Below are 24,750 nucleotides of genomic sequence, written 5' to 3' on the forward strand. Positions count from 1 at the left end.
GCCATGTGATTGGTGGGAGTTGGACAGGTGTACCTAATAAAGTGGCCGGTGAGTGTATATATATATATATATATATATAATTAAACTCCTAATTGAATGACAATATCATTTTTTTATTTAAAGACCCCCAATTGACCCTTCGCAGGGAGCTTGATTGACAGGTGATCTGACCAATCATACTTCGCCATCCGCCATTTTGCATTGTATGACAAAGCAGTCAGGAGAGTTAGTAGATTAAAGGGGTGGATTACTGCTTTTTTTCTTTGCATAATTGTGTTTATGGGGTGCAATATAACATGTATTTGTGGTTTTACTTTTTTAAAAAGTCTTACTTTTCATAAATTTCACCTCTTTTGTAAGCCGCTTTCTCCACTGTCATTTGAACGACCGGTTGACTTCCTGATTCTATGAAACCACTCTCTCGGAAACATGCAATGGGTTCAGATGGGTTAGTTTGGGCCGGTGTGTTGTGATTGGCTAAACTGTGTAGTGCACGTTGTCCAGATACTTCACGCCCATTACCTTTACTGGCGAATGTTGCATATGTGTTCCTGTCAAATGTAAATAATGGTGTCGATACTACAGTATCAGTTTGAGCCAGAATCAGACCCAGAAAGCGGCGATGAAGAGAGTCAAGCAGAACCTCACCACACACGGCTCTTACGAAACGTTTCTGAATGGTAATTTGCCTACATTTTTTTAAACTTTATACACGTTTGCATTCACAATAGCATCGAACTAACTGGCTACTATTTACACAAACAGCATTGGCATTGGTTTACATTCTTGATCAAATCGAAAAATAACGTCATAAAGCATCTATACAAGAAAAATACATTTACAAAATTAGTACATAAGCAAATTCAGGTCCAAAATATTTGTACACGTTTGTCATAGACACAAAATAGCATAACTAAGTGGCTATAAAGCCAGCGCTGGCATTTGTTAAAACTAAAACATTACGGCGGAAATTGCTGCCTCTGGTTTAAAAGTTGGAACTGCTTCATGTTTTAGTAACAGTTTCTTGTTGAATCCGGCATTTAATTCGTGGAGATTCTGGAAGCTGTCTTTTGTAAAATGCGCAGCACAGAGAGCTAAATTACGATTGTAATTTTCAGGAACATAACCAAACATAAATTGTATCCATTGCTGACGAAGTACAGCGTCCGTGGGAAGCCTGAACACAGAAGACCGGACAGCTGGGTGAACACAACTCACTCGATGAGTCGCAGGTTGATGTAAATGTGTGGGTTAGTGACGTCTAAAACCTGTTGTAGTCCTATTCGAGTCGTTTTTGTAGGCATTGAAGGGTTAGTTCACCCAAAAATGAAAATTAAGTCATTAATTACTCACCCCCATGCTGTACCAACCCCGTAAGACCTTCGTTCGTCTTCGGAACACAAATGAAGATATTTTTGATTAAATTTGAGAGCTGTATAACTACCACATTGGCTCCTAGGGGACTGCCTCTTGACGGCCCAGAAAGTCAATGAAGAAAATGTTTAAATATCCCAAGTGACTACCGTGGCTCAACTATATGTTTATCAAGCGACGCGAATACTTTTTGTGCGAAAAAACAAACAAAAATAACGAGTTTATTCGACTATTTCTTTTCTTCCTTGTAGGCCAGAAACGAGACTTCCTTAGATTTCCACGACGCATGCGCGAGAATTGCGATCTGCTTACACCAGCTTACACTACTTCAGATCGCAATTCTCGCGCATGCGTCGTGGAAATCTAAGGAAATCTCGTTTCTGGCCTACAAGGAAGAAAAGAAATAGTCGAATAAACTCGTTATTTTTGTTTGTTTTTTCACACAAAAAGTATTCGCGTCGCTTGATAAACATATAGTTGAGCCACGGTAGTCACTTGGGATATTTAAACATTTTCTTCATTAACTTTCTGGGCCGTCAAGAGGCAGTCCCTTAGGAGCCAATGTGGTAGTTATACAGCTCTCAAATTTAATCAAAAATATCTTCATTTGTGTTCCGAAGACGAACGAAGGTCTTACGGGGTTGGTACAGCATGGGGGTGAGTAATTAATGACTTAATTTTCATTTTTGGGTGAACTAACCCTTTAAACTTCCTGATTTTTAAAAGATGATATCTCTGCTTACATTGAACTTTCAGCGCAGCAACTTTGCAGATAATGTTCATGCACCAACAGCAACATTACACACTATTTAAAAAGAAAAAAGTGAAATCGCAGTCAACCCCCCCCCCCCCCCTTAATATGGGAGGATTTGAACTTGATAAACGGAGTGTACAGACGCCTTTCTGCGGTTAAAACAACATTCCTTCTTATGTTCATTCATGTTAATTTGATGCTATAAATGAACTAGAAGGACGAGATGATCGAATCACGAGAAGCTTTAACTAATGCTCTACAGCGATCTGTCATGACACAAAACGGTATTTATTGTTTAAAATTTCTTTTTTTTTAAATGACCAAATTTGAAAGGTGAGACTTTAATATGTTTAATATCAAAAGTAACAGAAATGTAACCTGGTCTGTCCTGTCTGTCAGCGTGTTGTCAGTCCGCGATGTATTTTTTACTGCGTGAGAACATGGTGTGTGTGTGTGTGAGAGAGCAGCGTAGCTTGTGGGACATAGCGACAGTAACTAAGGGGGCGGGTCTTTACGAACGGTCAATTCCACTAACCCATCAGTGGGTCTACAATGGTCTTTGAATAATAAATAATAACATCCAATGTGGTTGGTAGAGTTTTATTAAATCAGGGCAAAGGAAGCAAAAAAAAAATGTCTTACCCTGACATGTGCGGCCATCAAATCCTATCTCAAATCCGCTCTCACACTGACAGCGATGGCTTCCGGGCAGATTCACACAGTGAGAGTGAGCACCGCAGGAGCTCAGACCTTCTGCACACTCATCCACATCTACAGGGAGAAAGAAACTGCTCAATTGCAAGCCATCATGCTCTCATTTGACCCAAGCAGACTACAAGATTCATTTTCTTGGAAGATATGTGTCTAGAAAGCTGCGAGAGATGCCTTGGTGTGCGTCGAACATGTCAGTGAGGTGCTAGAGATAAAGCATGCATGAGATCCTGACGTTTGTGATGACAGAGAAAGATAGAAGGAGATCTCGTCCCTGCCGGAGTGCGTGGGAACAGGCCTGAGGCTCTGGGTGGGTTTAGACCTGGTCAGCAGGAGACCTGGTTTTGATCACTGCTAATTACAGGGAGGGTAAGGAACCCACGGGCCCCCTCTCTTTCTCTCTTTCTTTCTTGATTTTTCTCTGCTCCCATTCCTTGACCCCCTTATTATCTACTCTAGAGTGAAGAGTTCAGACAGGTGATAAAATGTTCCTCTAATAGGAACATGATGCCTGAAAACACACCTAAACACACTCACATACACATAATCAAGTGCAGACAGTGCCTTCAGAGTAGCACTGGAAAATCTGATTCATTGTGAAGAATCAGTTCGTTCGGGTGGTTTGTTCCAACCAGTTCTAGTTCTGTCAAATTAAGTGAATGAGGTTGTCAGATCATCTTTAACAACAAAATGACAATAGTGTTAATAATTATTACACAATATTTCTTTCTAACAGTTTTACTTTAAAAAAATCCCTTATGAGGCATACAAATGTACACAGTTATGTGAATTTTAACTTTACAGGGCTGTCAAACGATTAATCGCGATTAATCGCATCCACAATAAAAGTTTGTGTTGCTTACATAATATCTGTGGGTGCATTGTGTATAATTATTTTATATATATAAATACACACATGCTTGTATATATTTAAGAAATATTTTCATGTCTATACTGTATATAGATTTCTATAATATATATTATATTATTATATATTATTATATATTTTATTATATATAAATATAAATATTTTACACATAAATCATATTTTTTCTTAATATATATACATGTGTGTGTATTTATATATATATATATACAAAATAATTATACAAAGTGCACCCACATATATTATGTAAACACAAACTTTTATTTTGGATGCGATTAATCAAATTGAAAATGAAATGGTCCAGCCTAGTATGGACCATTTCGTTTTTAGAAACTGTCAGCGTAACAGTTTGTTTTTGGACCGTTTATTTTTTGTAATCATATGACTTGTGATATTATGCAATATGCACTGCAGCAGTTTATTATTTCATAACACTTTCCCACCCGGAATGTTAGTTTTTAAGTGCAAGAAAGATTGTTAATTGTTCAGTTTGTTCAGATGGTATGTTCCAAAGAGCCAGTTCTAAAAGAAATGATTCACTAAATCAAAAAACAAAAAACAAAAAAAAAAGAATAAAAAAAAAAGATTAATTCCTAAAAGCATTCTCTGGGCATTTTACATTTAATTTCTATAGTAAACTTGCGTTTTATCATTACGTTTCTGATTAGAAAATATAGGTTGTGTCATGTAATTCTCCACAACAAAATACATAACATTGTTTCCAATATTAATATTAATTAATAATGATATATTTAATAATATTTATTTCACAATATTCTTTCCAACTGAACAAAATAATCCCTTATGGTATGTTCACATACAGTGATTAGTCATTACATTTCAATGAGAATATTTTCTTTCTGTTTTTGCAGTGTATCCAGCGATGCGACACAGCTGAGAAAAGTTTAACTTCATTCAAACAAGCATTATGAAAAATATGTTTTTTTAGAAACTGTCAGCCTAATTTTGAAACATTTTAATTGTGATATTTTTCAATATGCATTGCTGTAATATATTCTATAACACTTTCCAATCCAGAATGTCATTTAGGTGCAAGAAAGCTAATTCTTTGTCCAATTAGAAAGACATCTTTTTTCCCCACTACCAATACATCTCAGTAGTGAATCACTTCATTGAATCAATTTGATCACAATTCACACATCAAATTCTTGTCTCAATATCAAATATCATCTGGAATAGGGGTTCGCAAGACACAAAATGCACATCTGTGTGAGTACATTGGGAGTATTTTCAGGAGGGGAGGTGTGATTTGCTCTCACCCCTCTTCAAACTAGGAAATATTAGGTGGTCTCAGCCCCCCCAACTAGCTTGAAGCTGAGGATGTGGCCTCTGCATGTGCAGCTCAAACAGAAATGCCACAGCAATGTGCCTTTGCTTACAAATGTTCCCCAGACTCACCGCAACCCCACAGATCTCCCACATTCCACCTAAAGAGTGTTTAGTCTTTCTGTTGTTTGACTTAGTAACAGTGGGAGGAAGAAGATGAGAGAGGAACGGGGGGGTTTGTGGTTAGTGAATCACGTTCATGATTCACAGAGGGTTTCCTCTACTTTGCGTCTGACTCATCGGATGGGAAACGTCTGGTCGTGCTAATATACTACAGTGGTGACGACCCCACTTCTGGACGACCTGTAGTGTTGATGTTAGGCAGATGCATTGCTCTAATGAAGGAAGACGAATGTTTTGGGTTATTCTCGAAGTATTCCAGACCCTCGACTGATTAAACAGAGTGTCAAGGGCCTGGAATAGAATTTACGGCTCAAACGTGCGTGTTTGCTCAAGGCAGAGGAGATATCTCCATATAACTTCTCTTACCATAACAGTTGCGCCCGTCTCCACTGTAACCTGTGGCGCACTGGCACAAGAACAGCTGTCCCTCGCCCGGCACGCACTGTGCGGTTGTGTCACAGTCATGATTTCCGGAGTAACAGGGGTTCACATTTTCTGGCTCGGGTTCTCCAGCTGAGAAAAGATGTGCAGGCAACAAAACTATAAATAGGAACACAATAAAACTGAGCTAATATCACAACAAATAATTGCTTATGTAATATCATCAGTGGATAACAACTGAATCAGTCCCATTGAAAACTTAGCAAAGGGAAACACTTCTATAAAAGGGGTCAAAAGAGGTCAATAGTTAAAGGGATACTCCACTTTTTTTGGAAATAGGCTCATTTTTCCACTGCCCCAGAGTTAAACATTTGAGTTTTACCGTTTTCAAATGTATTCAGATTTTCTGATATTTAGAAGAATATCAGTAACCAGATAGTTTCTGGTCTCATTGACTTCCATAGTAGGAAAAAAATATACTATATATACTAAAGAACTGCAGCGCACACTTCAAGACTTTTAGACATTGAAACAAAGCATTACAAAGTATGATTCAAAGCAAAAACAAATAATCAAACAAAAAATAAAAAGAACATTTCAATCCATATCGACTGCAAAATCAGATTCATTTCTGCCTCCTTCCACCGATATATTGAATCAATACAAGACCTTATAGCCTATTGACTTTCACTGTATGGCTAAAAAAAAAACACTGATACATTTCTCAAAATATTTTCTTTTGTTCCGCAGAATAAAGAAAGTCTTACAGGTTTACAAAAATATGAGGGCCAGAAATTTATGAAATTTTTGTGTTAACTATCCCCTAAATTTACCGAAAAGTATGTAAGCACCTTTAAAAAAAGAAAATAGTGCCAAACATGACTATGGCAAGGAAAAAGGTCCATATGATGAACTATATGTCATTCAACACTGAAATGGATATTTCTGAAATGAATTTTTACTCCCAGAACCCCACAGAGTAGCTTATTATAAACCAGTTTATAATATTGATTGATTATACTGGTGTTTGTTCAAGATACCAAACTAATTCATTGTGATGGGGAACACATACGTGCAATGTGACTCAAAAAAAAAAGTGAGTCATTGCAGATGTCTTAAAACCTCCAGCCAAAGTCAGCACCCTGAGAGGAGGTTTCTTAAAAAAATAAGTAAATAAGAATTATTGATGGAACTTTGCTATTATCACAGCCATAGGGAATACTGGGACGTCCGCGCCGGACATGACTTTATTCTTAGTAATGCAACCACAGACCTTGAGTAATGAGAGTCTTTATGATAAATGTGCATTCACAGGTGTTAACATATGGAGAGGTGTGAACACTTTGTTTCCCGCCAAACCAACACAATTTCAAATGGTCCGTATGTTATTTAAATTTGACCTTGGGGGTCAAAGTACCTGACCTGGAAAACACAACACCTTTAAAGGGGTCTTTAAACACAGGGTGGTTCACACACCATTACTAAAACTACAAGTGACATTACCAAACCCCTTTAGAACAAGGCAACAGGACTTCGTTGTGCTCCTACCCATTAGGCCTACCATGAGGGACCCATTGTTGGGACCCTTGGGCCATGCGGACTACCTTCACCCCCACCCAACGCCTACTCATCACGCATTAAAAACAGCTTGATTTCCTCACCCTAGGCCATGGACCAATTTGGCCAATTATCAAAGCCAGACAGGAAGACTTTTGTTTGAAGTGAGAGAGAATAAGAAAGACGGTCCCCTTTAAAGTGACTCCACAGGGGAGGGGGAAAAGTGGAGAGAAACTACAGGACAAACGTTGCCAAAGTTGGTCCGGGGGGTTCTTTTTAACTTTGTGCTAATTAAAGGGACAGGGGCAGACCAGTGGGGCGGAGCGCTGGTTAACACAAGACTTTGAGGAAAACGAAGGGGGTGGATGCATCAGGTGGGAAACTGTTGTCGCAAGTGGGAGAGAAACACTCCTCATGTAGTTCACACAGCTAAACTTATGTTAAGAGTGTGTGATGGGGGCTTCTGGAGGACTGAGCTTATGCCAGAAGAAACAGAACTCAATACACAAGCTTAAAGTAATTGACAGACATAAAACACTGACTATCAATTTTCTACACATTCATCTAAACAAACCCAAAGCTTGATTTACACAATTATGACATGTTTCTGGACCAACATCCACCTATGCAACCAAAAAAAAAAAAAAAAGCTAAAACATAAACCAATGCTTGCTTTACTTAAGTTAAATATATGGTTCCACATTTGAAATGTCCAAGGTGAATTAATCTTAAGAAATGTTTGTAACAATGTCTTTCAAATCTATTCACAAAATTTTATTTCGTTTAAGAGAGAGTTTGTTAATAATTTATTCAATAATTTTGCACCAACTGAACCATGTTTAATTATACATTTGATATCTACAGAATCAAGCTCTTGTGGTTGGACAATTTCTCATCATTATTTCTTCATGTAATAAAAAATCATAAATAAAATAAACAAATATATTAAAAAAATAAATAGAAAAAATAAAATAAAATAAAATAAAATAAATGCTGCCAAAATGGAAGAGCCTGTTTCGGTGGTGAAGAAGCATAATCATACTATTAATGTATGTATGGCGGTGATATTATTTTACGGATTCGGTAGCCCAGACAGTTGAGTAAGGATCGTTAGAAATGCCAGGGTCATGGGTTTGATTCCCAGAGAATGCATGAACTGATAAATTGTACACCTTGAATGTAATGCAACTTTCAACAAAAGTGTCTACCAAATGCAAAAATGTAGATAAGAGCCAGTGTTGTAGTCGAGACCACCTCACTCGAGTCCGAGTCGACACCGAGACCAGAGAGATTCGAGTCCGAGTCAAGACCGAGTCCATAGAGAGTCGAGTCCGAGACCAGAGACGGTCGAGTCCGAGTCGAGACCGAGACCAGTGAGGGTTGATTACCTAATTTACTTTTATTTACTTAGAGAAATCCTTTTTTTTTTTACTGAATTAAGGCCACATAGTAGGTGGTGTTAAAAGTAATTTTATTACAATTTGTCATGCGCAGTTGCGCACTAGAAAATCACCAATCACTAGGCGTGTCAATCAATTTAAAGAAATATTTTATTAACATACATTAATAATCATGAAAAATATTTTTAATTGAACTTGAGTGGACTCGGGAATAATTCTGAGTCCTAAAAAAAAAATGTTCGAGTACGAGTCAATTTCGAGTCCAAATGGACACGAGTCCATGACAAGACCAAGACCATTAAAATATGGTCTCGAGACCGAGTCCGAGACGAGTCCGAGTCTCGAGTACTACAACACTGATAAGAGCTGTATTTGCATGACAAGAAAAAAAGCTTCAAGGGTGTTGCCAAGATGGCCACCGAGTGAGCGGACTTCCCTTAAAGGGACCCTGAACAAATTCCACCAGCCCTGGTTGTGGAAAAAAAAAAACTGCTTTAAACACCATCAACCACATGAAACTCTAACAGCTGGTCTGAAATGACTAAGAACTGAGATCCAGCCACATACCTCTTCATGTTCACAGTCAGCAGGACCATAATGACATGTTATATGGTCACACGAGCGTGTGAATCCACCTCAGTCTAATCTAATATGCTTTTAGTCAGATCAGATCTTATTAGCCTTCAGCACTGGTCTAATTATTACACGTCAGTCGCGCCGAACAAACTGGACATACAGTGGCAGCTGTGTTTTCCAGCCTCGGCCAGAGTCCATGCATGGCTCTCTTGGGTAGAGGGATTCCGGGGTGTCCTTCTGTTCCCACAACATCACTCTGCAACTATTCCTCAACCCGGCCCCCGTTAGGGATACTTCGTATGAGTTAACACAACAATAACAGAAGTATGAAACTTATCACACCCACTATTTAGGTTATATATCAACATCTGGAGGAGACTATGCTCCCTGAACACTAAATACGCTCACAGGGCATCTGGCTAAGAAACAACTAAGAATCTTTTTATTTATTACATAAAATCCAGAAATTTCAGTTTACAGTGACGGGAATTATCAATTATGGAAAAACAATAATTGTATGGCATTCCAACTTGGGCTGCACAAATAGCAAATTTCTGGACGATATACAATGGCTGATTAATGGACATTAAAATCCTGCCCTATTTTGTCTAAAAAAAAAATAAAAAACACAAAATCAAGCATTTTAAATGCTATAAGAGAGAATTTAGGCATTTAGACAAAGGTAATCTAATATAAATGTACAAAAAGGGGAAATGAGAATGAACAATATACAGTATTGGCCAATGTACATTCAATTTTGACTGATAATTATATATGATATATGGTGATATATTGGCCGATCCAACTTGAACACAGGGTTCAAAGCAGTCAAAATGACCAAAACGAGGCTTATTTAATGTGTTTATCATCTAATGGTAAGATAACATTATAATGCAATGTTGTATCTTCACGTATGAACTTCCATAATCCACAACAAATCCATAGCAAGCGAAAGGAAGGTCACATCAGGTTTTGCCGATTGAGCAACTCTAAGAAACTGGATCTTATTCGACCCACAGACTAGATACAACACAGCTGGAGATACGCACATCCCAACCTCACTTATCATCCTAAAGTCAGCGTTTACAGCATTAGCCAGGAACTACATGGCCATACAAAGCATAATGTGATGTGCCTTTGTCCCACTAAAACATTTCTTGGGAACAACACAGCCTTACAAGGTCACAAATCGAGTGGGGTTAAAAAAGAAACGCTTGATTTATTCCTTGCGGGAACTCATTGGATAAAGGGATTTGTAATAAACTGAACACGCAAAGCCCACCAAACTGCTACAGGCTCACTTCACAGGCGTAGCTCATTTTAAGTGCAGACCTTTCTCTCCAATTTGCAGTCTAATGCCGGGCCGTGGTAGAAAGCAGCAGGTGGTTCGGAGTGGTTATCTTAGACCTCCTATTTTGCATGATGGGAAGGCAGCTGAAAGCAAGCCAGTGTGTGAGAGCCAGACATCTCATTGCCACATCAGTCAGCATGTTAATAAAGAAACTATGCCAAAAATGAAGGTCCATCTAAACGAAGGATGAGAAGCAGGCAATATACAAAGAGACTCTCAGTTTCTCTTAGATTAGGAAGGTTTTTCTACAGAAAATGAGAAGAAGACACCAAAACAATCAACTGATTGGCTTTTTAGATTTGAAACTGTCATTCTAAACCCTGAGTTTAATCAAAATAACTTGACCGTCAGGTGCAAATAACAGACTTCTCTCAAGTGATGGATGTAGGACTTCTCCAATTATTTAGACTGCTTAGATCGCATTCATCTGCTTCCTCTTTTGAGTATGACGCCCACATTTCACAATCCAATCAACAACTTTCCTATGTCTATAATCTGTTACACCACTGGCCCACCCTGGAATATGATTGGCCCCCCCTGGTACCCCCCACAACATCATTGGGCTAGATTTACTGTCAACCTGACAATGCCCAACGCCATTGGATCAGAGTGCAGCCAATCACTGCTTGATTTGCGATTCGCAAAGTAGAATCACGGTCTGTGTTTTTCAAACAGTAGGAGAGAGAGACACCTCGACGTGTTGGTATATACACACTGAATTACAGTATAATGTCGCAACGTATGTTAGTCTGATTACTTTCATGTGTGACTGATCAAGCCAGTAACATTAGATTAGCTAACTAATCGACCAATCCACCAACTTGTTAGTGTTATTCTGTGGCAGCTCACATGCCTAACTCAAGCCCCGTCCACACAACTGCGTTTTCGTTTAAAAACGGAGAATTAAAACGAATTCCATCTCCGTCCACACCAGCGTTTTATCTGCGTATTAAGTCGCGTTTCCACCGCAATTACCAGGAACTATTTGTCCCAGGAACTTTTTTTGCCCCAGAACACTTGCGTCATCGCGATGAAACGACTCAAAACGCGGATCACGTGACCATTCGCCAACACTGGGCATGCACGTGCTGGTGTAAACAGGAAACAGGCCATGTGATGGGTGGCTGACGAATCAGGGAAAGACACGTCATGACTGATGACACCCAATCATAGAGCCGAGCAAGAGCCTCTGCGTCAACGTTTCTAAAGTCCTCCGTTGTGTCCCGTCTACACTAAAACGCCCTCCGGAGATTCAAAACGCAAAACGAAGCTGCAGCGTTTCTAAATTTCCCCGTTTTAGGTCTTCGTTTTTCCATTTTAGTCTCGGCGGGAGGTGCAAACGTAGCAAAAGGTCTCAGTTTTTAAACGAAAAGGCAGTAGTGTGTACGGGGCCTCACATAAATATAAAATAGATACATACTGTATTACACTATCTGTTGTTTTAAGCACAAAAGGCACTATAATATATATATAAAAAAATAAAATAAAAAAAGCTGTGCCATGGTAAACAATCAAATGTGAGAACATTAAATACAATGTAAAATACAAAAGGATTTTCAGGCTCTTGTTTAGTGCCACATTTAATACCATCTATATTAGAGCACTGTGGGCATTGCAAAGATTGTTTAAATCATATTTAATATTTTCTATTTTTCTAAAGTATTTATTTCCAGTTGAATTTTCTGATTTCCCATGGCCCTGGTTCTTGGTCCCCCCTGTGCCCCCTCCATTTATAAAATCCTGGAATCGCCCCTGATCTGTCGCTACTTCAGGTTCTTCTCTACTTTAAAATATGCTGGTGTTTTAACAGGGTCTTCATACCCTGTGACAGTGCTGGCAGCCTACCTCCGACAGGGCCGATCTTGTTGGTGATGGCATATCGAAGGATACGCTCCTCTTTGACGTACATAACAAATATGCGCTCCATTCTCAGCTCTTGGGTCTCCAGTCGGCTGCGGTCCCCGTGACTGCAGTCCCTGTATGTGATGTTCTGTTTGACCTGGAAAGTGAGGGTCTCTGCTCCGTTTTCAGCAGACACGACTGTAAACTCCCGCGCTGATGATGACCTAATCACTGAGAAGGATAGAAAAACAAGATTTTAGAGAGTTCAATCAAAAGTTAACTTTAGCTGGACAATAACTTTATTCTAGAGCTGCTTTAAAGCCTGCTTTCAAACAGTCTACAGTATATTGTTAAAAGCGCTATATAAATGAAGGTGACTTGACCTGATTAGAGGAAAGCAATTCATAACAAACTTTGGCTCTACAATTCTAGACCCAAAATCCCACAGGATTTAATTGTTAAGTATCCTCATTGTTGGGCAACATGAGAACTGCTTTTATTTAGGGTGCAAGATCAGACAGAGCTTCCTTTGAAAGGAAATAGAGGAGACAGGAGACGTCACAAGATTAATTTTTTGGCTTACATTTCCCCCCTTTTGTATTATACTGAATTACATTTTTTAAATAAGTCATTTTCAAAAGGTATGGTGAATTCAAAATCTTATATCATTCAAAAGGTTTGGGTCAGTACATTTTTTCAAGTCTCTTATGCTCGCAAAAATCAATTTATTTGATCGAAAATACAGTAAAACTAATATTGTGAAAGATTATTAAATCTTAAAATAATGTTTTATTGTAATATATTTAAAAAATGTAATGTATTTCTGTGATGGTGGCAAAGCTCTAATTTTACTTCAGTCTTCAGGGTCACATGATCCTTCAGAAATCATTCTAATATGCTGATTTGCTGAAACATTTATTATTATCGTCAATGCTGAAAACAGTTGTGCTACAAAGAAAACAGAATTAAGCAAAACTAAGATTATATATTATAAATGTCTTGACTGTCACTTTTGATCAACTGAATGAGTCCTTGGTGAATACTGACCCTAAACTTTTGAACGGTAGTACAGTACTGTATGTCATTCATTCGATTAATTCATTCATATTGTGTAATTTGATCTATTTAAGTTTATTCCATTGACAATCCTGGTAATAAATATAAAACAATATTTTTGAAATCAGGAAAAATGCTCAGAAATCGGATCAAACAAAGATGGACAGATATAATTATTCCCTAATTCCTCCCCTCAGAACTTACATGAAGGATAATACTGATAAGTGTCCTTGAATGGCTCCATTTGCACTGTGGCACCAGGAGGGATGAAGGGAACACTGCCTTGTAAATGAGTGTCCACAATGAGGTAGTTCTGGGTATCCAAACCCGTAGCTGTCTGGACGATGCTGAGACGCTGGTTACCGGGATAGAAGGTCACATCGGCACGGCGAGTGAATTCGGCACCTGTGAAACAGAAATGTTGCTTTTCAACAAAACTATTTTAAAGGTCGTTAAAAAGCAGTGTTGTGGCTCACTCATTTTACTGCAAACAAATATTAAGTCAAGAAATAAGATCCAGATGGGGGTTGTGACCCTTATAATGGTGTTTGATGAATGGTGTTTGGAAAAAAAACAGGCTTTTTCATGCAAAGTGAAAACATGTTATCATACAATGGAGCACCTGACTTAAATTAGGGGAAATGTTTGTTGAACATGCCTTGAAAATATCAGACTAGCAAAGCCCTAGTGGGACTATATTAGTGAGAACAAAACCGCTAAGCCTAAAATCTCACAGCAGGAGGCCATATGTTTTAACAAACATGCAACACCATAAAAGAGGTAGAAAATGAGATCATGACGGCCTCACCGGTGATACTGAAGCCATTAAGGCTGTTTGGCAGCTCTAGGGCGAAAAGCCAACCAAACAGACCTCCAATGGGGGCCACGGGCATAAGGGCCCAGCCCACCGGCTCCGGGACCTCACTGATGGCAGTGTACGCTCGCCCATCACCAACCACGATGTAGGCGTGCAGGTCGATGCTGTCCAGCTGCACTGCTGTGCCACCCACCAGCACGGTCCCTCTGACCTTCCCATTCACACGATGAGGTGCACCTGAGGACAAGGTGAAGACCAATTCATGAATATAAAAATTTTTTGAAAGTCTATGTGGATTGCTAATTAATTCCCGGAGTCAAGAACTAAATCTGGGAGGTTAAAATAAGGATTAAGTATGTCACTTTTTATGTTTTTATGAAGTGTGCTGCAGAGATGAAGTTTTTTAAACCAATCTCAAAGTAATGGAACGTCCAAGTCCTCCTTAAAAGATTGCCTGTACTTGTTGAAAATTACGTGTTGAGTCGTAATTAGGACATCCAATGCGTTCAAGTCACTTGGCTTTTTTATGTTTTTGTTAAATTTATGAAGGGGCATTAAATAGAATCATTGTATATTTTCTTGTAATTGTACAATACTGTCGATTTTTGTACATGCAACTACTTAAACCATTTTTTTTTTTAAATTTACAATCAAATTATTTATTTCAACAGATTTACCAACAATACTTTTGAAGCTAGGTGAGTGTTTGTATTGTCGATTATTTGTTTCTGGCTTTTTATTTTTGTTTTGTGTCGTTGACGGTTTGTAGTTGTGAAATAGGATCCAAGTGTACAGCACTTTGTCAAACACTTGTTGTTTTTAAAAGTGCTTTATAAATAAACTTTGACTTTGACTTTGACTTAAACTTTGAATACAGCCACTATTTTCTCACTGACATGCCCCCGACTCAGAAAGTCGGACTCGGAAACTCTGAAAATTCTGAGTTTCCCACTTGTAATTACGACCTTGTGCTGGTTCAACTCGTAAACACACACAACATGACTTGAGTGCACCATTATCACCACCCTGGTTCCCTCAACAAAAAGCCAAAAGTGTTTATTCCATGCTTGGCTTTTGGATTATTGCCCTCAAAAGCTCTAATTTGTCCAGTTACTCAGCTGTTTCAGAGTGGTTTTGGAAGGTTTTCCGTCTCCACCACCTCCCTCACAGGCCACACAAAGCTCCAACTGTTCACACGCGTATCCAACAGCTGAGGAAGCTTTTCCACTGAATATTTTCTCTCAGAAACAAATGCCTGTCATTCAGTACAAGCCAGACGTGCCGCTTTGAAACGGGGCTCAAGTTTTCTTTCACACATAGGCTTGTAGTGGATGCTCACAGGTAGATTACAGTCACACAAGGCCAATGTGATGTCATTGTCTTGAAAAGATCCTGTTACCCCATGAGAGCCGCAGAATGATTCACTAGGGAATTCCTGTCCAAGAGATTTTCCAAAAGATCAAGTGTTTCCGACATAAAACCTCCCACAAATTTGGCATGGCAGCCACAACTATTGCGGCAGAGACTAAGTTGTGGGTATTACCGCAGCCACTTAACACAAGTGCTCGTCAATTACAGACAATTAGCACACGAGTGAAGCTGTTAGTAAAAGTTTATGCTAGGAGATGTGGCTAGATTTGACAGAAAACAACTGCATGGAATTTGCATACCAACGTGTGTGCCAAATCGAAGCTGTATCTACAAATTCCTTTGCATTACAAGAATAGATGTTTTCACCCTTAAAAATGCTGTGTTGGAAAGAGAAACATTGGTAATATGTCCCCAGAGGTGTACTGCAAATGTTGTTCATACTTTCAGAACAAGGTCATGTTATGTGTGGCTTTTACAACGGCTCTTTTTACAACATTCCCGCTCCAGTCTTACCGTTTGGCAGGCAGTGGCGGCCGTTGCCGTAGAATCCTGGGTTGCAGTGGCAGCAGAAGCCAGTGGAGTAGTCGGTGCAGTATGCGTTCTGACTGCACTGCTGCTGCTGAAGGCGCTGGCACGTCTCTTTACTATCAGTCGAGTAATGGATCACTGCAGGAGAGACACGGAAAGACTGCTTGTAAATAGGCTAGTAAAGTCAAACTTATCAATTTTTTTAAGTTCAATTCCTACACAATTTTTAATTCTTTCTGTATTGTTTCGTAAATTAGGGATGCACCGATATGAAAGTTTTTGCCGATACTGATAACCGATAACTCTTTATATTTGAAAGCCGATAACCGATATTTTGGCCGATAGATCTAAATCCAAATGTTTATAGAATTTTTGAGAGCCTAATTACAAAAATCAAAGTGTCATCAAATCCCAAGCACACAATTATAATGATGTTCTTACTATACTTGTATGTAGCCTATATGACAGACTTGCATGTTGCACTCAACTGTATTTTCCTTTTTTAAAAGTGATTACAATCATATTTTAAGCAATTCTAAAGCAAAACGGTGAACAGTGCACATCTGAAGTGTCTCAGCGGTCAAATTTTCTTATTGGGCCAATAAAGATAACATTAAAAAATGAACATATATCGGCCGATACCGATATGGTCACTTGATACTTAAATATCAATCAAATAATCACAATACTTCATCAAAGTAAAAGTGGATTTAAAAAACTACTGACCTATTTACTGATATACAAACATTAAGATTGGAGTGAAAAGGAAATTCAAAAGCGGAATAAAATTTAAAAAAATTAAATAATAGAATAAAATTAAATAGAGGAATAAAATTTAAAAAATAAATAATGGAATAAAATTAAATAAAATTAAAAGTTCTTATCAGGACAATAAAGATAACATTAAAAATTAACAAATATCGGCCGATATCGATATGGTCACTTGATACTTGAATATCAATCAAATAATCACAATAATAACAATACTTTATCAAAGTAAAAGTGGATTAAAAAACTACTGACCTATTTACTGATATACAAACATTAAGATTTTGTGCTCTTGCGTTAACATTACATTTTAATTTGCTAAAACAAATTATACAATTTGGTTAAACTTTCACTAAACGCCAGTGGTTACTTTTGCTAACTTAATCAATCTTTACAGAACATCTAATAGAAATTAACGAAAATTTAAGTGATAAAAATGGATTCAATATAACTTAATATAAAAGAGATATATTACTGATATATTCACCATACCCTTGAGATTGGCATGGGGAGATGATTTTTTATTCCTCTTTTTAGTCAACTTTAGCATGGGTGTTTTTACTTATGCTAAGCAGTGTACATTGGAAAAGAGCAAAAGCTTGTCTGAGAAGACATACGGCAATTAATGCTAAAGCAGGATTGGTCCGTAACATATTTAGGGCAGGGCTTAGTGAAGGTCAAATTAGCAAAGGTTCCATCTGTATAAATCAGTATCGGTTAAACTCCGTTAAACACAATAATTAAACTCTCACCTCCAGAGTCAAAGTTCACTTTCTCTTCAACACTGAACACTTGACCACCAGAGGGGTGAGGTGGGGCGTCCTTCACACCGTTGGGGTACACCTGCAGAATTGCATGTTTTGGTAATGGCCGCTGGGGCTGGGTCACGTCCTCCGGGGGAAGATTACGGGGATCCGGATGAGGGAATTCGCCAGGACCTGACGCTGACGGCTGAAGTGGAGATTGACCAAAAGGTCCCTCCTGGTTGAGACGCTCCAGTAGGGAGGAGTCCTCCTCTGGCTCAAGGAACTCTGTTGTGGTGGGATCCTCTAACTCTGGATCGATGGGGTACTCATCCTCCTCTGTGTAGTCTTCATCAGGAAACACGGCGTTCTGGACTGGGGGAGCTTTGGTTAAAACAGCCTCATGCTGTGCAGGAACCACATTCTGGAAGGAATATCCGTTTCCGACGTGGAAAAGCCAAACTCCAGGCTCTCCTATGTTTCCCTTTCTGAGGAAAATTATAATATAAAATTATTAAATTATTAATCAATCAATGAATACTTTTATTTAGAAAAGATGCATTTATTTGATCAAAAATGACTAAAATATTAAGCAGCGCAACTGGATTCAACACTGAAAATAATAATTAATATTGAGTAATAGCAGCTGAAAATTCAGCTTTCCCATCACAGGAATAAATAACATTTTAAACATAAAAATAGAAAACAGTTATTTAATAATATTTTACATTTTACAAAAGTTCTTTTTACTTATTGTATTTCAGGGGAAGTCTTACTGGTAAAGGTTCTTGACGGACTGCTCGTTGCTGGTGACGCTGTAGTAAGGCCCGTCTGTCCGAGAAAAGAAGAAGTAGGACAGCTCTCCTCTGGTAAAGCCCACACGAGCAGGAAGCTCAATTTCGACATTGTACGATTCTTTGGGCCGTGTCCCAAAAAACTGCAGGCCATCCTCAGGGTATAGAAAGAGCGCATAAGTATCCTTCTCATTGTACGCAAGCACCACTTGGAACGTGTTTATCTAAAAGAAAGAAGAGATGGCCATTACTCTGGGCTCCAGAATTCTGTGCAGCACTTTAGAAGGTAATAAAAAGACTTTCAAAACATATCACCTGTAAATATTCCATTACTGTAAATCTATCTAACATGTTTAACTGAAGAACTTCTTTTTCCTTACTTTAGGACAAAGTGACCTCAAAGAGATTTGCTTTCTCTGTACATCAATTGATTCTGGATATCACAACCATTAGAATACAGCCATAACCCATATATGGTGTTTCTAAAAGCTTCACTGATTTTACAAGCCAGGGTGACCCATCAAATATGCCCCCCACTCTTTTTGGCCCCAGTATTAAGATGTGTTTTGGTCGATCAGATCACAAGTAGATGAGGGAGACAAATTCCATTTTACACCTGGAATTTTGTCCACTTTCAACCACTTCTGTCCTGATTTCTGTGAGGGACTAACTCTAGAAGGAAATCTCTTGAACTCTCGCCTCAGGCCCAGAAGAAAGAAAAGAAAAAGCTGAATAAAGTCGTTATTTTTGTTTTATTTCCGCAGAAAAAGTATTCTCGTCGCTTGATAAACTTATAGTTGAGCCACTGTAGTCACATGGAATATTTAAACATTTTCTTCAATGACTTTCTGGGCCGTCAAGTTTCGATCCCTTAGGAGCCTACAGTATGTAGCAGTGATCCACCCCTCAAATTTAATCAAAAATATCTTAATTTGTGTTCCGAAGATGAACGAAGGTCTTACGGGGTTGGTGCAGCATCGGGGTGAGTAATTAAAGTAAAAAAAAATTTACTTTAAAAATTTTTTTGGGGTAAATCATCCCTTTAACACGCACATTAACTCATTCAACCACATGTGTGTTTACTACCTCTGGAAGTGGTCAAAAGTGATACCTAAACTAGCTTGAGACGTTTTAAACCCCGATTATACCGTCGTCCACTTGTGATCGATAAAAAAAAAAACTGGTAACACTTTATTTCGATAGTCCACTTTAGACATTCTACTAATTATAAGTAACTTTTCAACTACATGTGAACTAAATGTCATTAGAGTATTAGTAGATTGTCAGCTTAATATCTGCTAACACTTTATTTTGTTGGTCCCCCAACAGACATTCAACTGACTATGAGTAACTTGGCGACTAGTAAACTTATTCTCCTAACCCAAAGCCTAACACCTAACCATAACCTAACAGACTACTAACAGTCTACTATAATATAGTAATACTCTAATGAGAGTTAGTTGGCATGTGGTTGAAAAGTTACTTATAATTAGTAGAACGTCTAAAGCGACTATCGAAATAAAGTGTAACCAAAAAACTTAATACCAGGTATAAACCTGGTTGTTTTTCATATCTAGTTTTAGCTAGTCATACCTAGTGTGATCATATCACATCATATCTGCCATGTCAACTTTGGCAGATATGATGAAGAGGACCAGAGAATATTAGCCAGTGTTATTTTATCATTATTATTTAGATACAAATATAGTATTTATTCATATTTTTTAGCTTTCATACATTTATACATTTTCAATTTTTAAGTTTGAGTAATTTTGTTGTGTTCGTCAGTCATTTTTATTAGTATTTGTTCGTTAAAATATCTCTATTATTTCGATTTTATTTATTTTTATTTTAGTCATTTTAGTACTTCATCTTAGTTGAAAAGGCAACATTTTCCATTTCTCTCTCGTTTTATTCCAGCTTTAGTTAAATTAACAGTTTTTAATAGTCCAAACAGCTTCTCAATTGTGAATGCAACACTTACATGTAAAATCAACATCAAAGGTATTTTCAATCCATTTTACATTCATAATGTAAAATAATTCCAAATGAGCCTTGATATACAAATAAGGATGCTTGGTGCAGTTGCTGCATAAATGGAACGAGTTACATTAGTTACATTTTCATCAAAGCATTTTTTTCTTCTTCTGAATAACGTAAGAAATGTGTATTTTGAAAATAAACTGGGTCTATTTTTTAAGCAAAACATCCAAATGATATTCAACCCAGATATTACTGTAAGATGCCCTTCCCCCTTTCCAGCCTCTCACGTACACACACAGAGACACACACACAGAGGTTGTGTGTGAAATTCCTCTCCTCTGTTTAGTAATCCAAGCTGTCCCCGAGTAGAGCTATCACCTCCACAAAACAACCCCCAATTCCAGAGAGACAATGCTGCATCTGGCTTTCAGAGAGCCTCGGGCTGCCTCATTCCCCAGCATGCATCCCTCCTCGAACCCCTCACCCAACCCTGCAGCCTTAGGCTTCAAACTCCTAATTGCAGGACCACACTGCCTCTGATCAGAGCAGAAACACACCCATAAACAAGATCGTTTAAAGATGTTATGGTGCCAAAAAGATATCAGACCCCCACAATGTAGGGGTTTATTAGCTTGAGATGCACTACATCAATATTATCAATAATATTACAGTAATCATCATCACCATCATAACATCAATACAATTACAGTATTTTTCCTCATTATGTCTTATATATATGTATAGTGACTCTATATATAGTAAAGTCAGCTTTATTTATATAGTGCTTTTTACAATACAGATTGTTTTAAAGCAGATATACAGTGATAACAGAAAAATAATGTTTTGTAAAAGAAGAAAATAGCATTATAGTCTAGTTCAGTGTTGGTTCTTTTTTGTTTTAAAAATGTTATTAATTTAGTTCAGTTATATATATATATACCTGCTCTGGAGAAAACAGTTCAGTTCAGTTCTCATAATGGTATAATGGTCATAGTTCAACATAATTAAATGTTAAATGTTTAATATTATAGCAAATATATATTTAACTATTTAAATTAGATTTTCTAAAACTTATTTCATAATAAATACAAACAAAATAATGATTTTAATACTGTTATTTATTATATTGTGTATTGTATTTGTTTTTCTTGTCATTATTTGTTTTGTGTTTTAAGTCCAACATTTGCTGATTAGCCCGTCCTTCTGTACTGACAGACATTTGGAGGGGGGACAAGACTAGATATAGTGGTTTAAATCCTAAAGGAAAACAAGATATCATCTTGAGATGTCCACCATTTGGTCCCCCTGAGCTTCAGCAAACTGCAGGGAGACCGAGCGGAAGCGTAGTAAATCAACTCAAGGATGTGCTTTCTTCAAACAAGCCCTATGCCCTACAGCTATTCAATTGCAATCAAGTAAAATTTAGTAAGCAGACATTGTAAACAGTTAGTAAACAGTTCTAAAAGCATGCAAAATGCAAGGAAAAATGACTGCAGTTTGACTTTCCATCACTATCCCTGCAGTGGGAGCTGTCTATAGCTTCTACCAAGTGACAGATGAATCTGGGCCAAAATACCAGAGTTTGATTGGATACACTACTTTTTATGTTAAAAATTATAAAAATATATTATAAACTATAAATTATAGATATTATAACTATAAGTTATATAAATTATAAATTATAAATAAAAATATTATAAACGAATTAAGCATATATATATATATATATATATATATATATATATTTTTTTTTTTATTCTAAATATGCTTAATTCATTTATTATTTGCCTGATGACTCCTGGTGATATTTACTCTGAGGATACAAATATGAATATGAACATGGCCTTGTGCAACCTCAACAAGAGAAGAAATGCTGCTTCCGGAACCAATGAATAACAAATGCTAATAGTTTATGCGCAGAGCAGCTGTTTCTGCTCAGCAGTCTGGACAAGAGAGCCAAACATGCACAAGAGGATTGAAGAAGGACCCGCTCATTACTGCCCATTAGAATAAAACACTGAAAACACTCTGAATTCAGTTCAATTTCAGCTCTGAATTCACTTCACTCACACATCAGAACTGTTACATTGCTAAATGGAAATATGGTCTGAATGTGAGAAATGCATATGACCAATAATAAACAATATAAAACTGGATTTTGTGCCGGTAAATGTGGTTTAGCAGATACATTACTGTTTAAAAGTTTGGGGATGGTAAGATTTTTTTTTATGTTTTTTAAAAATAAATATCTTTTGCTCACCACAGCTTCATTTATTTGGTCAAAATTACAGTAAAACAGTAATATTGTGAAATGTTATTACAATCAGTCATCAATAATCCATTTTCAGTCATCAATAGTCTTCAGTGTCACATGATCCTTCAGAAATTGATGATTTGCTGCTGAAAAAAGTAAAACCCGTGATTTTGTCAAGATTCTTTGATGAATAGAAAGTTCAATAGAACTTTTGTAACTTTAGAAATATTTTTGCTGTCCCTTTTGATGAATTAAATGTGTCCTTGCTGAATACAAGTATTATTATTATTTCTTTTTTACTTTAATGGTAGTGTACACTTGATGATTTACTTAAAATGGACCACAGAGCTGCTATGATGGACATTAGGAAATTTTGTGTTAAGTTGGCAAAAAAATTACCAATTAATTGTTAAATACAAAATAATCAATTTTATCATATTGATAAATATTATGAGATTTTACTATGTAACAATATTTTATTTAGTTAGTGGATTATTCAATTTATACTTTTTAATGTGTGATTTTATAACTACATTTTTTTCTGCTTGTGTACAATAAACTATTCTGGTACTGTGCTTGATGTCCAAAGTGAAATTTGACCCTAAAAGGAAAGCCAGCTGGGAACCACTGCAAACTTAATAGGATTCAATAAGGCCGTCATGACCCCCTGAGAAACACTGTGGCTGTGAGAATCTAAAAGTCATTACTCAGCATGTCTGTGGTATGCGAGGTGTTGATAAGACCTAATCACTGAAGGCGACGGGGACAATTGGGAGCAATTCAATTTCCACCAATGGTTCCAGTGAACTGCAGGTAAAATGAAAGGCTGAAGGGCTCTGGGATAGATTAGTGGGTTCTGGGAGACGCTATTGTGTGTGCAGCCCCACCTCTAGGCCTGAGATTAGGACAGATGACCAGCTTTGATAACCTCTGCCTAAAAGAAGCTCAGGTTAAGCACCACTTTAAGCAGTTCTCTTACCCGATTGGATGGTCCGGAGCTGCGGGTGAGCTCCTCATAAGCTGACACATTCTCCCAGGTGGCGATGAAGGCATGGGTAGGGGTGAACGTGGCATCTGGAAAGCCTCTCCTGACATCCGCTTCCGCCCGCTTCAGCACGGTAGGAGACTCCGTCTGCCGGTAGAAGATGGATCCTTTTCCTTTGCTGGTGTCAATGTCAGCTAGAAAGGGGGCCATGACAGGGAAGTCGGTGGGGAAGCCGTCATCCACGTACTGCTTCTCCATGGGAAGATCCTGAGTTGAGATGATTCCATTGGTGGCCACCTGGAACGAGACATTTAAAGACACAAAACTGTCCATGGTGATCTTATTCTGGGGTCATGTTGTTATTTATTTTTATTATTATTATTATTATTTTTAAGTAAAATTATACAGTGATATGGTCATTTTTGACCACTTTGGATTTAAATTTAAAATGACTAAAATGTTAAACTTTGAAATAAATAAAATACTTTCATTGCAGTTTATTTGGTAACACTTTATTTTACAGTGTGTTCTTATTGAATATGTTACATGTACTTAACATAGTGATAACAGCAAATTATGGATAATTAACTAACCCTAAATCAAACCCTAACTGTAACTCTATAGTCAGTACATGTAGTTATTTAATATTACTCAGGACGTCAATATATAATTACACTGTAACAATGACACCTTAAAAGAAAGTGTAACCCTTTATTTAAGGTGACGAAGTTACATTGTAATTAATAACTCAAGTAAATTAACAACATGTACTTATTATAGAGTTACGGTTTGGTTTAGGTTTGGTTACTTGTAATTATGCATAATTTGCTGTTATTACTATAGTAAGTACATGTAGTAACGTGTAATTATGTCACCTTAAAATAAAGGTGTTACCAAAGCTTTTAAAAACATTTTATTTTATTCTTTAAAACACAGAAGAAATTACAAACATTATTGTGATAAATACAGCCAGAAATAAAAATGTCGTATAACATAATGATGAAATTGCAGTCTACAGGGACATACTCATCTCAAAATAACAACACATTTTTTAATACAGTATAATTATAATTATTTGTAGATTTTTTTGAAATCTTAGACTTTGCTTAAAGTCTTTATACATTCAACTTAATCCAGAAGAGATACCCT

At 37.3% G+C, this 24,750-nt stretch overlaps 1 protein-coding gene across 5 annotated transcripts in view; it reads right to left on the minus strand.

Moving 5' to 3' along the window:
- nid2a (nidogen 2a (osteonidogen)) overlaps window positions 1-24,750 on the minus strand; it is a 40,979-nt gene that overhangs the window by 15,869 nt on the left and 360 nt on the right. For all 5 annotated transcript variants that reach the window (XM_089120221.1, XM_089120223.1, XM_089120222.1 and 2 more), the window contains exons 2-10: window positions 23,596-23,898; window positions 18,362-18,603; window positions 17,595-18,073; window positions 16,060-16,212; window positions 14,167-14,412; window positions 13,563-13,763; window positions 12,306-12,533; window positions 5,562-5,708; window positions 2,771-2,899 (exon numbers count right to left, since the gene is read on the minus strand). In XM_089120221.1, the coding sequence (XP_088976347.1) occupies window positions 2,771-2,899; window positions 5,562-5,708; window positions 12,306-12,533; window positions 13,563-13,763; window positions 14,167-14,412; window positions 16,060-16,212; window positions 17,595-18,073; window positions 18,362-18,603; window positions 23,596-23,898 (2,128 nt within the window). The remainder of the gene's footprint in view (window positions 1-2,770; window positions 2,900-5,561; window positions 5,709-12,305; window positions 12,534-13,562; window positions 13,764-14,166; window positions 14,413-16,059; window positions 16,213-17,594; window positions 18,074-18,361; window positions 18,604-23,595; window positions 23,899-24,750) is intronic.

Source organism: Pimephales promelas, chromosome 15 (assembly GCF_988280905.1).
Source record: "Pimephales promelas chromosome 15, fPimPro1.hap1.1, whole genome shotgun sequence".
In the NCBI taxonomy this organism is placed as follows: domain Eukaryota; kingdom Metazoa; phylum Chordata; class Actinopteri; order Cypriniformes; family Leuciscidae; genus Pimephales; species Pimephales promelas.